The 17,900-nt window shown below is 30.2% G+C and overlaps 1 protein-coding gene across 2 annotated transcripts; it reads left to right on the plus strand.

Moving 5' to 3' along the window:
- The first annotated feature begins 768 nt into the window (after positions 1–768).
- Positions 769–10,372, plus strand: LOC106650582 (hrp65 protein-like). Of its 2 annotated transcripts, XR_001339334.2 has the most exons (9): positions 770–1,294; positions 1,793–2,206; positions 2,392–2,693; positions 2,959–3,445; positions 3,531–3,618; positions 3,707–3,723; positions 9,603–9,652; positions 9,895–9,982; positions 10,296–10,372. XR_001339334.2 is itself a non-coding variant. In XM_014368688.2 (7 exons), the coding sequence occupies exons 1-7, from the start codon at positions 941–943 to the stop codon at positions 6,414–6,416; spliced, it is 1,908 nt and encodes a 635-aa protein (XP_014224174.1). In that variant the 5' UTR covers positions 769–940; the 3' UTR covers positions 6,417–7,207. The 2 variants fall into 2 exon arrangements, 1 of the variants encoding a protein (XP_014224174.1); XM_014368688.2 differs by lacking the exons at positions 9,603–9,652; positions 9,895–9,982; positions 10,296–10,372 and adding an exon at positions 6,171–7,207 and having other exon boundaries at positions 769–1,294.
- Positions 10,373–17,900: the final 7,528 nt, after the last annotated feature.

Genomic DNA, 17,900 nt, shown 5'->3' on the forward strand with positions numbered 1-17,900 from the left:
ACGACAATTATTTATACTTCATAAAGCAGCGCTTTCACTTTTTACGACCTTCTCCATTACGACAATGCAGTACTAACATAATATCCGCTCGTATTTGCCGCTGCGCTCGAGGCGACGTTAGCATACGGCGGCCACGTGACGGCTGACCGTAGCCTAACTTATATTATTTCATTTCTTGACTTTCAATTTTAATAATTCTGATTCTGATGATAGGAAATTTACTAAATGGATAAAGGAAAATTTTTAAAATTTCTTTTTTACACCTACGATAGAGAAAATTCTACATCTTCATTTAAACTCAACTAGGACATAATAAATACCAAAAATAAAAATTGATTAATTCAATTTTAAATCATTTTTATTTGCGATTGACGAATCTTTTTAATTTTTATACACATTCAATTTATTATTTTTTTTTTCAAATTACAACGGGTTTAATTTTATTGTGACTTATGAACTTTTCAGCTCAACAGTAAAATAAATGCAATAAAAATACTCTTTCTCTTTCTCTCTGGGTGACGAGCAAAGAATAAAACTTGTTGAATATCAATAAAATTGAGTAAAAATTAAACTTGACAAAAAATCAAGTTAAAAACTTGTTTGTGGAAGATTAATAAAAAACAATCGATTCATTTTCGGAATTGCATGTGTAAGCGTGGCGAGCGCCACAGCTGGCCACGTCAAGTATACCGACTGAGGCGCTTCGCTGCATATATATAGCGACTAAAGCGACGCCGTAACTGGCACGATCCTGTACTGCGCAGAAGACCGAAGAAAGTACTGCGTGATACGTGTGCGTCGTGATTCGCGTCTACGTAGCCAAGCCGTTTCATCTCATTCTCTCTTTGCTCGACCTTCTCAGTTGACGCACCGCTCGAGTTTTGGTGCTGCTGCCGCTCTATCGCCTACCCGAAGGCAATTCACGACGCTCGTTCGTCAGATGCCACGCATCCAGCAATTCCAGAACATCGATCGACAAAAATCATCCGGCAACACGATGGGCGAGGAACAGCTCAAGTCCGAGGGCCAGAACAATCAGTCCGAGATTAAAAACGAAAACTCCTCGGGTGGCCAGCAGCAAGGTAATCAGGGCAATAATTCTGGCGGAGGGCAAAACCGCGGAGGCGGCGGAGGCAGAGGTGGCCGCGCCGGTGGTCGTGGCGATAGAAAGTCCGGTGGCAATAGGTTCTCTGGAGGTCACGGTGGCAATCGCGGAGGTCCCGGAGGCAACCAAGGCGGCAATCGTGGCAATACCAGCGGCTCCGGAGGAAACATGAACATGAACGACGTTCAGGTACTGATAAAACTCATTTTCCTTGTAACTTTCTTCGTTCACGTGTTTCTCAAAATTGATTGGCAAAAAGACGCTTTTTCAAATCGTCATCTACGTAGCCAATTCAGCTTTTTTTCGATGGGTTCAAGTTCGATGTTTTTGATTATCATACGCTAATTTGAGATGGCAAACTGTAAAAGGTATCATAGATGCTCACTCGCAGTGCGCATAATGGCTGCCGCGTGTTCTTCTTTTTAGCTTCCATCAGGAGTTGCTACAATTCAATATGGCGGCCTTAACATTGGTTTCCGGTTTTCATATACAGTAGCTGAGTTTGATTCACTACATTTATAATCCGGGTTTTAAAATTAAATTTTAATTCAAAGTTCAAACTTATGCTGTAGTTTTTTGAATTTTTATTGTGGATTTTTTATAATTTTGAATCTAGACTTTAATCTGTAAACCTATTTATCAAAAATATTTTCAGTCTTTTAACAATTTATTTACTATCTTTTTTAGATAAAAATGAGCGAGTCAATGATTGAAGGAATGCTTGATGAGAGTATGTTAAACCAGAGCATGAACCAAAGAGGAGGTGGTGGAAGTGCTGGTGGAATGAATCAGAGAGGTGGTGCTAGACCAGGAGGACGCGGTGCTGCAGGTCGGGGTGGCCCCGGTGGACATGATAGAGGTATGCCAAGTAGATCTCAAGATGATAGAATCATGGAACGCATCATGTCTATCAGTGGACCTACTCATGATTTGCCACCGCAAGATATAGAAGAGAAAAAATTCAACAGCAGAAGTCGATTGTATGTTGGAAATTTAACCAACGATATCACAGAGGATGAACTACATCAAATGTTTGCTCCTTATGGTGAAACTACTGAATTGTTTTTGAACAAGGAGAAGAATTTTGCTTTTTTGAAAGTGGTAAGTTGATGATTAATAATGAATTTATTATTTAAGTAAAAAAAGTACAAAATGATTAAAAAAATTACCGTTTGAAAGAAATGATAATACCCCATGGCTGCTTTTTGCAAATGATTATGCCTATCAACTCTAAAGAATAACTCTTTATTTTTTTCAAACTATTTATTCTATTTTTGTTATTTCAGGATTTTCATGCTAATGCTGAAAAAGCCAAACGGGAATTGGATGGTAGTGTTCGTAAAGGTAGAGTACTTAAAGTACGATTCGCACCAAATTCTTCTGTTATTAAAGTAAAGAATCTCACTCCTTGGGTATCAAATGAACTTCTTGCTCATGCATTTGGTGTATTTGGAGACATTGAACGCGCTATTGTAATTGTTGATGAGAGAGGAAAATCTACTGGTGAAGGAATCGTTGAATTTTCTAGAAAACCAAGTGCTCAGGCAGCTCTGCGAAAGTGCAGTGAAAGATGTTTCTTTTTGACTGCGTAAGTAGAATTATTTACAATAATTTTTTTTTTGCTATTCCGTACCGTTATATTATTGAAAGGAGTATGAATCACCATCACCATGCATAGTAGATTCTATTTTATCTACAAGTGTGAAAACAAAATCAATTTTTATAATAGAATACCAATTTAATTCATTACACTGGGAAATTTTCAGTAGTTTGGCTTTTTCATGTGCTAAAAGATAAAAATGATAATCTCCATAAACTCAATCATCAATTAAAATTTTGTTTTTTTATTTTAGGTCACTAAGACCAGTTGTCTGTGAACCATTTGAACAGAATGATGATATTGATGGATATCCTGACAAGAACTTGCCCAAAAAGCATACTGATTTTTACAAAGCCCGCGAACAAGGTCCACGATTTGCTTCCATAGGTAGCTTTGAGCATGAGTATGGTACAAGGTGGAAGCAGTTACATGAATTATACAAACAAAAAGAAGATGCCCTGAAACGTGAAATGATGATGGAAGAAGAAAAATTAGAAGCTCAAATGGAATTTGCTCGAAACGAACATGAGACTGAAATCCTTAGAGAACAATTGCGTGTACGCGAAGCCGATCGTGAAAGGAAGAAGAGAGAATGGGAAATGAAAGAAAGACAAGCAGAAGAACAAAGGACGCGCGAGGAAGAACTCAGAAGAAGGCAGCAAGAAGAAATGGCCGTGCGAATTAGACGTCAAGAAGAAGAGCTTCATAGGAGACAACAGGAAAATAATCTTTTCATGCAGGTTCGTTATTTTTGAAATATTGTAATATAATTGATGATTGATGATTGAATTTGGAATTACTTTATTTTTATTTTTTATTCACTAGGAACAAGCTATGCGTGGCGGAGTTCCTGGACCAAATAAAAATTTCGATAACATGCCACCAGAACGTGATGGATATCCTCCAGTAGATGGTTAGTTCAACATCATATGAAATTGAATATTCAAATTTATTACTTAGTACAACGTTCTAAACTATTTTTTTTTCTTTTTTTTTCACAGGAAACAACATGCCAGTGGTAATGTACCCATTTTAATTATTCTCCTTTCATATTCTTAAACTTTTCAATCATTATTTTATTTTTTATTTTTATGTGATTTACTCAAAAATCGCTTAATCTCTTGACAGATTCGTATATTTTTATCTAGTACCAATAACCATCTCTAATTGAAATATTATTAAATGGTACCAGAAAAATCACATAACCCACAACCAATGACATGCAGAATTCTAATATTCACTTGCACATTGGTTCAATGTTCTTTGAAACATTAGATTTTTCATTAAAAATAACTGATTTCTATTAATTGCTCAAACTTTTAAGTGATTATGAATCACAATTTTCTTATCATGGAGGTATTACAAAACACTTAGGGAATTATAAGCTTAGAATTTTTATTCTATCAAAAAAAAATTGTTTTTTTGATCTACGGAGAGTGAGTGTCCGTTATGCGGACCGTCTATGGGAACTGAGTGTCCACTATACACTGATTATGTAGTACCTTACTTATGCTATAAGTTGAACCTGCATCTATCAGCTGAATTCTTATTCTCATTAGTGAAAAAATTAGGTAGGTCATAACATATCTTACGTATTAAGAGTAATTTTAAATTATTCTTACGAAATTACGTAAATTCATTATTCTTGAACTAACTTTATTATAAAAATTTCTCTACACGCGCCAAAAATTTTATACACATCTTCATTTTCTGTGTTTTGTTGATATCTCCATGTTTTTCAACTGAAAATTCTGCATTGTCAGTCATGAATTGATATCTTATAAACCGACTATATCACGTTATTATGGAACCAGTGAATAACTAGTTATGGTAAATTACGTTGCTAGATTTATGATTTCCTATTGATACTAATTGATATATTTAGATTTTTAAAATAGTTCAAACATGGTTCCATGATATTCAGACAGACCAAGAAATGTTTAATCCAACTATTTCATAAATAAAAATTCTATAGTATAGGCGACATTATAAGTGTAAAATAGTACATTTTGCACCAAGGGAGTAAAAATTGGGAACTCTTAAATTTCAAAATTACCAACTGAGGCAAATCTGCGACTTGCTTTTTTCACTAAGAAAGTACAAATACAGTTTTTTGTACATCCCCCAACCTAAAGCTTTATTATGATTGCGCTCGGCGGGAGCAAAGTGTTACTTTAACTCGGATTGGCTCGAAAAATTTATCATGCGAATATTTTGTGTCTGTAACGCAATTAAGTTAAGGAAGCTTAATGAATGGTTACTATGATGGTACAATTGCAATAGTGCAAGTCTATAGATACCTGGCTTTGAAATTATATTTTCGTACTTGTGCTGATTGCGCGTGACACATTGATTTATTTTATTGTTTATTTAACAGATGACAGTTGAATAAAACTATTATCTATGCTCATAAAACAAATACAGAGTTGAATTAAGTTGGAGAAATCTGAACTGATGTTTTATAAGCTTTGAGATCTTGATCACATCTCATTGCATTTATAAATATTTGTTTAGACTTTCATACAACAACGAAATGTCTCTGAATTCTTGTATTTTTTATTTTTTTTTATAATAATAACTATTTTCTAAGTTATTATTTTAAGATACAAATGAAGAATTTCGATGAAAGATTTTAATCATCATGTTCTTCAAACTCGAAATTGCGATTTTTTTCGAGAAAACTTGAGTTGCATGAAACGTGTTTTTATCTCATCCCAAAGATGCGAATTCACGCGTTCAAAAAAATTTTAGCTAATGTGTGAGGTAGGAACTGGATGATACCTACTTATTGTATAAACAATACCAATAGGAAATTGTTGCTCTATGATGCAATTGCTACGACCCGTGAATTTTAAACTGCATATTTAATTAGGCATTATCTTGGTCTGATCTAAGTATTGAGAAAGAATATTACGAATCTTTAATAAGACTGTTCAATCATTTAAAAAATATATCGCTCAGTCTGCATAGGGATTAGCAAGATGCTAATGTTTACTGCGAAAACATCTGGTGATACTTTCACAATTTGTCTCTCAGCTTAATTTTCTAATTCCAACTTACAATTACTCGATTTAAATGTGATTCAAGTATAACTAGTTTAACCCACAATTTTATTCAAAATTTTATTCGATAGACAAATATAAGAATTTTCAATAATTCTCTTGCTAGTCCCTTACAGCAATAAATAATACATTTATTTCAACCTTTTAATCAACTACTGGTTCGTTGATGAAAAACAAGTTTCTAACTATGTGTTTTCCCCTTTTTTTCTTTTTTTCTATGTGATTTGACGAAAATTGACGATCTGCATATGCTGCTGTTGAACCATGGATGGTCTCCTTTTCTCTATGAAAATTGTTCATCAAACAAATCAATATTTTATCATTTAAATTATGCGCTTAAATGATCATTGGATCAATTAATCATCGATATTGAATTATTGTTTTAAAAACTGCCATTATGCAGGATTCGAAAGCATTTATGGATCAATATAATAATATGGATCACGGTAACCGTGGTTTCGATGACCGCGGTCAGATCATGGATTTAATGGATATGAGAGTTGATATGGGTAACATGGGATATATGGGCAACATGGGCAATATGGGAAACATGGGAAATATGGGCAACAATCGTGGTGGCGGCCGCTGGCAAGGCGGTAATGACCATCCACGCCCTGACGATTTTCCCAATAAAAGGAGGAGATATTAATTTTAATATCTATAAGATACAACTTTTTCACGATATCTGATCGTGTAATCAAGTTTTTCATTCGTTTGCAACTCATCGTCATTATTCATCATCTTAAAAACGACACATGAATGTATATTTTTATCGCTAATAATTTGTATTATCATCTTAAATCTTAAGTAAATAATGTTAGGTACTTTCAATTGATGTCTTCTAATGTGTTAAAGAGATTTAATTAGTTTATTTATCAGTGATTTCAAAATTATTTGCTTCATATGAAACAAGATATTTTTACATATCTATATTACTAGATATAATTTAACTTTTAAGTCAACTATAATTTAACCATCCAAGCGCTTAGGTTCTAACTCAGTCTATTTTAGACTTCCAATTTCAAAAAATTTTCTCTTTCACTTAACCACCTATAGATTTTAGAATAATTTAATTTAATCGTGACCAATCATATGATTAATTGAAACATAATGAGACCAATCGAAGCGATTGACTTCCCAAATTTTCGAAGACCACGCTAGTTCTATACATTCTCTTGTGAATATAACAAAAAATAATTTAAGGAAAAGTTAACTGAATTATTACTATAACGCTTGGATAAAAAGTGAATATGTCTATGCAATCTGATTAAAATTGAATTAAAACTAGTACTCTTGATATACTAAGAGTAAGCAGTAAAAATATTTGCCCGTACTTGTGAATTTACAAAGGTAGTTTGATAACTTGACAATTGTGGCAAATTGAAAAATCATTAATTTATAAATAAGGTAATATTATCTGAAATAAATTCTTTTCCGACAGAAAATTTATATTTCGAGTTTATTTAATGACTCCTATTGCTTATTGAATTATAGACAATACTTAAATTACTATAAATCGAGTCTTACTATTATGAAATCGAGTTGCTTCATCTGAAGTAAAAAATGTCAAGCCTTGTACATTTTGATCTTTCTAACGAATATTATTTTCAGCTACGTTTGAAATTAAACCCAATTTTAAAAGGTCTTTCAATTGAATTATGAACTACTATAAAATGGATTAAAAGTTAATCAACTCAAAAAGTATTAATTTAAAGATACTGTATTTCTATTTTGTTTTAAAGTTAAAACCCAATTGTTGATTTTAACTAACTTATCAAAAAAGTAATACTTAAAATTGATTTTCAGTTTTTAGCAGATACTATAGTTTTACTTATGTCTTGATACAATTTTAAATTTTTTCCTTGTTTGTTATTCAATTTTATGAAAATCGCGCACAAATGCAATTTATGTTTAATAGAGTAAGGTTTTAATTTTGATTTTTTATCAAATTGAATTATTTGGAAAGTAACTTTAAATAAGTTACTAGTAAAAACAAGTATCTGATAAATGATTGAAAATCGTGTGCCCTGATGCACTAGCTCATGATTGTAAAGATTGAATAAATTGAGTTTGAAGAAGGAACAGCCTTAACAAGAAAATCTTATTTCTTGAATCTACCTTGCTTCGAGGTGAGTAGAACAATGTGACAATTTTAAAATATTGTTTCAGCCTGTTTCAATTTGGTAGGGTGATCAATTGATCAGAAAATTTCGAAAATACTCTTACAAGTTTTTTATTCAACACTCTATGCAGTGCAAATTGTTCGACAACCACGCTAAACTAAGAGTGCGTGTAATTATAACAATGTCGTGAAAGCTGGAGTTCTAAAAACGAATCCATTGATTTTTTTACTTCATCTGCGATGCTGCTCAGACAAATTTTATCGTATCCCAAAGTCAGTCAATCTTAGAAGTACAATGATTACGGACTGACTTGGAATTCCTATTATAGTCTGAGCTGCAAAATTTTATCTCTGGAACTTGATGGTGATATAAATTGACGCTTTATAGTTCCTATACAGTTGAAAATAAAAATAGACTTGGAGGATTTTCTTTAAAAATGAAGTATATAATGCAATAATTCATTTCTCAAAAATATAAATTATAAAAAACTTCATCAAATTCATATCAATTTCAATTATTTTTTTCATTCAAATGATTATCATTGGCTCTGGGCTAACTCCAAATTGTTTTTATTAAAGTATATAATACCATTAATTAGTTGATACTAAAAATCTACATATTTAGCTCTCATTTTTTAAGATTTCAGATTCATTCAATAGAATATTTGACTCGAATCATTGAGTTTAAACAAAATTGCTGTGATGTTTTCTGCTTCCGTATGAATCTACGTACCACTAGGAATACAGTTCTTGAGTTTGTAATGTGCTGATTTTAATAACTATTTGGTTCTATAAATGGATATAGAACCTTAATTAGGCAGCTCCGTTTTATCAGAAAACAACCGATATTTCCAGAAGCGGTTGAAAGGTTGCTCTTGAAAATGCTCTTGAAAAACCCATAGTTTATAAAATCTACTCTAAAAAATAATTCAATATTTTGCTTACGAAAAATTTCCCTTCAACGCCAAGAGCTTCACTAACAACCGAATAAACAATATTAAGAAAATGAGAATGTATTTCTCGCAAGCTCTCTAATTTGTGAAGAGTATATTTATTTTCAAGACTGCTTTACAGAATCATATTAAAATAGATGACAATGAATTTTTATCTCTACAAAAAAGTCTAGCATTGTGTGACAGGTATTTTAAATTATTCTTCTTGAAATGCGTTTTTACTCATATATAGTGTGCATCATCAAATTGAATGATTGTTATAGGCTTTCCGAATATCTTGTAGAAAATGTTTTTTTTATTCTATTAATATCGAATACCTACTATTTGATTATTTTCCCCATATTATAATCGTTATAATCTGTTCTATACAAGCAATAAAAATCTATTAATTCTGCCAATGATGGTCACATGAGAAATGAATATGCATTAATTTATCACTTAAAAATATTACAATCTTATTGACAGAAATATTCTGCTGTGATTATTGCATAGGACATTGGGAATTTACTTCGTTTTTCATACTATCAGTGAATTGGGAATCATGGAAATCGAATTATTAAAATATCGTGGTTATGCGTAGTTTTTAGCTATAAACGATGCTAATAATTTTTTACTGTTCATCAAGAAGTACTTGTCATGAAATTTTCAAATTAGTGGTTTAATCAAACCACATTCGCTCTAAAATAAAAAAACCGTGTTGATCATTAAGACCAATTACAATTTAATATGGATTACAATAATTTTTTTCTTACTTTTGCAGATTCGAGTTTACAATAATATGTATTGAAGGTACTCATGGCAAAAATTATGGTAAGTTTCCACTTGAAATTGATTCAATTTTCGTAGCATAAAACGACTTCTTAATTATTATTATTATAATATCTCTTTATATGATTTATTTTACGAAAATCTCGAGATGATTAAAATAATTACCGTTTGATTAAAATGATAATAATTTTTGGCTGTAATTTTTAATGATCAAGTACTAATATAATTTTTCTTTATTGAAAATAATTGTAAAATTCATCATTTAATTATCAATTTTTTTTCAGAAATGAACAAAATGCAGTTTAGCTGCAAAATGCCAAATGAAAATGAACGTAACTTCTCTTAAAAGCTGACTGGTCATACTTGATTTAGGTAAGTTATTATAATTCATTTGATAAGTAAGTCATTTTAGACTGTGCGGAATATGCAAAAATTTTTAACATCATTGAGCATTAAGTACCGTGAAAGAATTACTTTTTTTCCTTAATAATTGGCAAATGATGTAAGCTCTTCAAAAAAAAAAAAAAAAAAAATTGAAAATAATTAAAATGATTATAAAAATTACCGTTTGATTATAATGATAATAATCTTTGGCTGTATTATTTTATGATTCAGTTTTCAAAAAAATTAGCAATTAGATCTTATGAAATTTGTTTATTAAATGTTTGTTTGTTTTTTCTTACAGTAGGACAGTCGGACCTGAAACACCAAAAAAATGAAGTCAATTCATGATTCCTACCTAGTGCAAATAATTTCATTCTTGAAAAAAAATACAAATAAGGCTAAACCAACCACTATGTAAGTAAAATATTCTGATAAATAGACCGAATGATTCCCATCGCCACGCTTGTTTGATTTAATCTTAATCTACAAGTGCCAAAATGTATAATTAATTGGGATATATTAAATAAAGCCAAGCTAGGAAGCATGGATGAGTTTATACTCTTACCGTGTGCCGAAAGTAACTGGCACAATTACAACATTACAAAACAATATTTCTCAAATGAAGCTTTTATTTTGTAACACACTAATTTATTTTTCTTTTTTCGTAGGTTCAATTTACATCTTCATTTCGAGGTGTATCTTTCATTCATTTATCCAAGAATACCCTAAAAATGAAAAATTAATTGTCTCCAAACTGAAGTGTAAATGGTAAGTTTAAATTATAATTCATTGCATGTAAAAACTGTTCGCAGTATCAAATATTTATCGAAACTATTCCCATCGCCACGCTTGTTTGATTTAATCTTAATCTACAAGTGCCAAAATGTATAATTAATTGGGATATATTAAATAAAGCCAAGCTAGGAAGCATGGATGAGTTTATACTCTTACCGTGTGCCGAAAGTAACTGGCACAATTACAACATTACAAAACAATATTTCTCAAATGAAGCTTTTATTTTGTAACATACTAATTTGTTTTTCTTTTTTCGTAGGTTCAATTTTCATCTTCATTTCCAGGTGTATCTTTCAATCATTTATACAAGACTACCCTAAAAATGAAAAATTAATTGCCTTCAAACTGAAGGGTAAATGGTGAGTTTGAATTATAATTTGCTGTATGTAAAAATTATATGCACTATAAAAATGTATCAAAATTGTTCCCATCGCCACGCTTGTTTGATTTAATCTTAATCTACAAGTGCCAAAATTTATAATAACTTGGGATATATTAAAAAAAGCCAAGCTAGGAAGCATGGATGAGTTTATACTCTTACCGTGTGCCGAAAGTAACTGGCACAATTACAACATTACAAAACAATATTTCTCAAATGAAGCTTTTATTTTGTAACATACTAATTTGTTTTTCATTTTCCGTAGGTTCAATTTGTATTTTGATTTCGAGATGTATCTTTCAATCATTTATCCAAGACTACCCTAAAAATGAAACATTAATTGCCTTCAAACTGAAGTGTAAATGGTGAGTTTAAATTATAATTTGCTGTATGTAAAAATTATATGCACTATAAAAAATGTGTCAAAATTGTTCCCATCGCCACGCTTGTTTGATTTAATCTTAATCTACAAGTGCCATAATTTACAATTACTTGGGATATATTGAATAAAGCCAAGCTAGGAAGCATGGATGAGTTTAATACTCTTACCGTGTGCCGAAAGTAACTGGCACAATTAAAACCTTATAAAATAATCTTTATCACATGAAAATTTTTTATTGTAACATCAATATTTATATTTGATTTTCATTTTCAGTAGACCGAACTTGCATCTACATTTCGAATGTGTATCTTTCACTCATATGACCAAAGTTATCTTGAGAATCAAAAATAACCTGCCTTCAAACTGGATTTCTACATGGTAAGTTTGAATTATAATTCATTTCATGTAAAAACTGTTCGCAGTATCAAATATTTATCGAAACTATTCCCATCGCCACGCTTGTTTGATTTAATCTTAATCTACAAGTGCCAAAATTTATAATTACTTGGGATATATTAAATAAAGCCAAGCTAGGAAGCATGGATGAGTTTAATACTCTTACCGTGTGCCGAAAGTAACTGGCACAAGCATAAAATTTAAAGTAAAAACATTCCAAATAACATAAAATTTGTTTGTTATAGGTTTTTACTTCTGGGTGCTTTTTTGATCTGGGTGATATATTTAAGGTAATTAATATATTGTTCATTATACGATATTTTTTCAATTTCTAAATTTTTACTTTTATGATGTACCAAACAGACTAGAGTTTCTGAATAAGTTTGAAGAAATTTTTTTTGGCTGAGACTTAATTTACATTAATATTATTTATATTCGATTTTTTCATGAAATTCATGCAATTAAATTTATTGCAGGTATAGAGTATGATTTTTACGTTCTACATACGGCCTTTAACAGCTGACTTAATGAAGGTAACTATAATTTTTAACTGTGTATTTGAAAAGATATCATAGTCGGACTATAAATATGAAATTTCACAAACGTTTACTTAAATTTTCGTCGAACATTTTTTAAACCCTACTTAGATATGTTAACGTAGTTGACTTTCAGACATCTACCTAGCAAGTTTTAAAACTTTTTTTATAAATTTTGTAAAATCTATTTTATCACATGATGTACCAAACAGACTAGAGTTTCTGACTTTAATTGAAGACATTTTTTTTGGCTGATTGTTTTATCTAATAAATTATTTTTATCCTACAACTTTGTTCAAAAAATTAATTCGCATAATTTGATTTTAGATATACAAATCCTGACTTTCTACATTTTATTTGCGGACTTCAACTACTGGATTGATAATGGTAAGATTTACATTAAATATTCATTTTTCTAATTTGTACTGAATTATGCATGTAATAAGTTTGACGTGATGTACCAAACAGACTAGAGTTTCTGAATCTACTTGAAGATAATTTTTTTGGCTGATATATTTCTTATACATATATGAATTCATTATTTCGTCAATTTTACTTGGCAATTAATAGCATTTATTTATTATTTTAGTTTTCTCTGTATGCTGTTTTAAAAGAGTGAACTCCGTCAAGTCAATAATACAGGTAATCTTTGAAACATGTTATTTTTCTTCGAATCTTCTTTATTAAATCTTTTAAATTATTCAAATGATGTTCCTTACAGACTAGAGTTTCTGAATTTTTTTGGAGATAATTTTTTGTACTGAAATTGATTGAAATATTGAAATTGAACTCATAAAATGTAAGGTTGAATATTAAAAAGCTTCTTTTTTTCTTTACAGAGTACAGCTCTACCAAGTGATAAAAATTCGATTCTTTGAAATTACTCGGGTGTAGTAAAGCTCAAATTGTAAGTATCTCATTATTTTCGTTCAGAATATATATCAGTTAGCATGATTAATCGATGATAAACGTTTGAATTTAGTGTTTATTTAACGAATATGATGATATTATTTTTAACCATCTTTCGGGGCTGAAAGTATTGATGCCAAAATTTATCTGAAGCTTCTTATTTATAATGTCATTTTAGTAACCTGTAATAAAATATAATGACCGTATTTGATAATGATTTTTATCGTTACAGCTATTCATTTATTGGAAATATGCAGGAATCGACTATGGAAATTGAAGGTCTAATGGTAAATACATTTATTTTTTAATCAATTAGTTGAAAAAATTTTGGAAAATTATATCCAGTATTCTATGATATGATGATATTATTTTTAACCATCTTTCGGGGCTGAAAGTATTGATGCCAAAATTTATCTGAAGCAAATTCATAATATTGTATTATTTCTTCAGCCTTCAATCATCAATACTTCATGAATAATTTCTATTGTTTCAGATATCAATAATAAACCAAATTAAAGGAGGAACCAGAAAGCTTTACTTCGTTTAATTGTTACAGAGGTAAATATAATTTCTAACTTTTTTAATAGAATTTTTTCGATTAATTTAACTCTTTATATAACGAATATGATGATATTTTCTGTTAACCATCTTTCGGGGCTGAAAGTATTGATGCCAAACTTAATCTGAAAAATTGGATTTACATATCTTATTTGTAATTTTTTATGCTGAATTTTCATGAAACATTATTGTAATTCCAGTTCCATCATGCCATCACGGGAGAACGCTGGATGAACAATTCATTAAGGTAATTTGAATAATTAAATTAATAAAAATAGTATTTAAAAACTTGAATTGTATGAACATTCCTTCAAATGATGAATCATTGGCTAGAGTCCTGAATTTCGAGATGACAAGCTATTCGTTCAAATTCTGAAAAACAAACTATTAATAAATTAATATTCTGCAGTTTTAAAACATATAATAATGAAACGATTTTTTTTGTTCTAGGTAAGCTTTTTTCATTTCTATGGGTATGGAAGAATTTCAAATTTAATGCTTGTATCTATTATTATAATTATGATTGATTTTTAAATAAAGTATATCTTAACCAAAATATTGTTTTTTTATTTCAAACATACCAAGGGTTTTAATAAATGAATGAAAAATCACACATAAGCTTTAATAGCATTTTATTATTTTATCGCAAGTAAAGCCATTTTTACACATTCACGCGAAGTCCTTTCTTGGTTCATAGATGCGTTGAAGATTCATATGGATTGAATGTACATGAATATAAACTTTACGATGACATATGAATTATTTACGTGTTGAAGTGGGTACAAAAATTGCATCACAATGCCTTTCACGATATTTCTCTAATGTAAGTATAATACAATCTTCATAAAGTATAATAATAATAATGTCACTGGTAAATTTATTCTTATTTGTTTGCATGACAAAAGTACTGTAATGTTATTAAAAAAACAATACACATTTTAAGTTCGTTCCTTTTTTTAAAATAACCACTGCGTTAAAAGAATACCAAAAATGAAAATTTGGAGTAACTGCACTTGAAAAACTTTTTTTTTCAGTAAGTCAGTTGAATAATTATAGGAGGCTGGGTGTGATTAAAGTTTCCATGTGAGACACTAAATATATCAAAGCATATAAGATTTGATTAATAATTATTATACTTGGCTAAGTATAATAATGTTTAATTTTTTTCATATTTTTTTGCACCTAGTAAGCTTTATGCATACTTGAATATTTTTAAAAAATTTACGTGACTTCGCAAAATCGTACAATATTCAAATTTCTCGCGATGTTTTTTTCTTAGTACTTCCCGAAATAGTTTGTGGCGATGCGTGCTTTACTGTAGTAAAACATTCCATTATAATTTCCTTAATTTTCTTACTTATTTTCCATTACCTTTTTTGTAACTTTTTTATTATTGTAGATCACAGACAACTTGTTCTTAAGTCATAAAAACAATTATCTTTTCTCGATACATCATCAATAATATATCCTTTGAGAAGCGTGTGTGAAGTAGAAATTATTTCTTTTAATTCATTATCATATACTGGATGTACGTCGGACGTTTTTTCAGTAAATAAAGGACTTCGATCTTGGCAAGTTGGCAAGCTAGCATAGACGTTCGTAAATGTAATTATCGTGTACATAATTCATTAGTCAAAAATATTTCAGTTTTATATTTTTGTTTTTCCATTTTATCGAGTGTGAGCGCGCACGAAAAATAAAAGTCCTTGGACGGCGAAAGTTATACGGAAAAAGTCAAATTCATGTATATCAGTTGGCTCGATTTATAAAGGAATAATATCATTTCAGTACTCGAGATGATTAAAATTTTAGCAAAAACTTCTTAAAAATATCTCTCAAAGTTTGTTTTATTCATGTATGTTTTTTTATGTAGGTAGAGCTCAAAGAATAATTCTCGGCAGAATTTGATCTTTCATTAGTGAATAAAATATTAAATTTCAATAAGCGTATGCATAATATTGTGCACCAGTTTTAATTTTAAAAATTTGCGTTGACGACCGACGACAAGCCATTACAGAAAGAAACCATCCAAATTATAAAATTTTCAATTCATCGCTTTGTGTATGTTTCATTGAAATGTCCATCTTCTTTGTGTTTTCTTTCACTCATTATCTCTGTTGTTATGGTTATAATATTATTTCTTTACATAGAAAGGCTATTTATAAACCAAAAACATTTTTAAACGATGTTAAACATAAATTCGAATGGTTAGTGGCTCGTTTGTTTTTATAAAATTTATTAAGACTTCGAACAATTAGTACTTTTCTATTCATTTAAAATTTTTTAGTTTGTTGCTCTAAAATATGACAATTACCCTACTAATTTCTACGTTATATTTAGAGTTAATAATTGAGTAAAAATCTAGCATACCAGATTATACACTGCAAGCTCGTGCCTTGTATAATCGTTTTAAATGCGCTTTTATAGAATTTGAATTGATTTAATTCCATCATCCTTGCAAACGTGTTTGTATAATCTATAATAATTTTTGCTTTCGAAGTAATTTATTTATCATCGGAATGAAAAATCCGAATGGAATTCACAAAATCGATTGATACACTCGTGCGTTGTTACTGGCTCGCCAAGCAGCCAGTCCTGTACATCTATTGACTCAGCAGTGCCTTGTAAAAGCCAACAACTCGATCTTTTTGCTCGACCGTAGAGGCATTCGGTATAGGTAATGTATTACTATATCCATCATCTGCTTGCATGCAAATTGTGATTTTATTTTCTGTATACTTTATAATTCACGAAGTGTAGGTGGAATATACTAATGAGCTGCTTTTTATTCTGCCTACAACATTCATAATACCCTATAATTTTTTTAGTTTATTTCTCGACGTGTTTTTGTACGCGTTTTAAATGATTTTTTTTTTAATCTACACGTGAAAATTCGAGCATACATTGTGTTACATAATATATCATGGAAAAAAGAAATGTGGTTGCAGTTAAAGAAGATATTTGTCTAGTTGTTATCACATTATTACTTCATAAAAAAATATGCGAAAACTACCAGGATGTACCCTCTACGATGCGAATCATATACCGTGTGAGCTATTTGTGTTACAATTCTAATGTGCGCACACTTGTCAAATGAGGTAATTTTCTGCTTTTTATCGCTTCAAAGTATGTAGATCGTAAAATATCTAATGTAATTTTCGAACATGTTTTTCATTTGCTCAAATTTTCGAGAGAAAGAAAATTAATTACAATCATGAAAATCTCACGTTGTTTGCTATATTGAGTATAAAAATATCATGGTAGAGCATATGCATTTATATTTAAGTATAATTATGTTATAGTAATTCAATCTATTTTGCACATATTTTATTATTTAAATGATGTTTTTTTTTTCATCTGCTCTAGTTCACAATTTAGGATACACTTGTGGATTTTTTTAATTTTGCACACAATACGGTTACTTTGGATGAGTAATTCATTTATACTGTTATGATTATTCGAGAAGTCATTATTTTCAGCGAAGCGAATACAAAGTTTGATGTTCAATTTACAATAAAACGTGCCGCTTTGGATTTTCGTTCCGGAGTTGTGTGTGTAAAGGGATGCATACTTCTTCGAACACATTGGTTAGTCTTCCGTGTGTGATAACTTTTTCTTTTTTTTTAAACAATATTGTTTCACATAGCCAAAAATGATCGAAAGACAGCGCACAGTCACTCGTCGCAGAGGGAAAAAATTATCAAAGTATTTTACAATAAAAAAGTCAGTTATCTCATGAGTCGTATATGCAACATTATAAGAAGTCATTTTTAGAAAAAACGTCGCCAAAAAACATTCATTGCACCGCCTCACCTTCTTAAGTTTGACTCAACATTCAATAGTAAAAATTTGACATAAAAATGCAGAAAAAGCCTCAGTTTGGACGATTGTAAGCAATACTTTTTGTTTGGGTAAAATTTCTCAACAATAACGCCATGTTATAATTTACTT

Source organism: Trichogramma pretiosum, unplaced genomic scaffold (assembly GCF_000599845.2).
Source record: "Trichogramma pretiosum strain Unisexual culture from Peru unplaced genomic scaffold, Tpre_2.0 scaffold5, whole genome shotgun sequence".
NCBI lineage: Eukaryota > Metazoa > Arthropoda > Insecta > Hymenoptera > Trichogrammatidae > Trichogramma > Trichogramma pretiosum.

Bases quoted from the DNA above. Each gene is read 5' to 3' on its own strand.
- LOC106650582 (XM_014368688.2), top strand. From the start codon at position 941: ATGCCACGCATCCAGCAATTCCAGAACATCGATCGACAAAAATCATCC. The intron at 2,694-2,958 runs GTAAGTAGAATT...TTTTTATTTTAG, and splicing joins AGATGTTTCTTTTTGACTGC to GTCACTAAGACCAGTTGTCT. The intron at 3,446-3,530 runs GTTCGTTATTTT...TTTATTCACTAG, and splicing joins AAAATAATCTTTTCATGCAG to GAACAAGCTATGCGTGGCGG.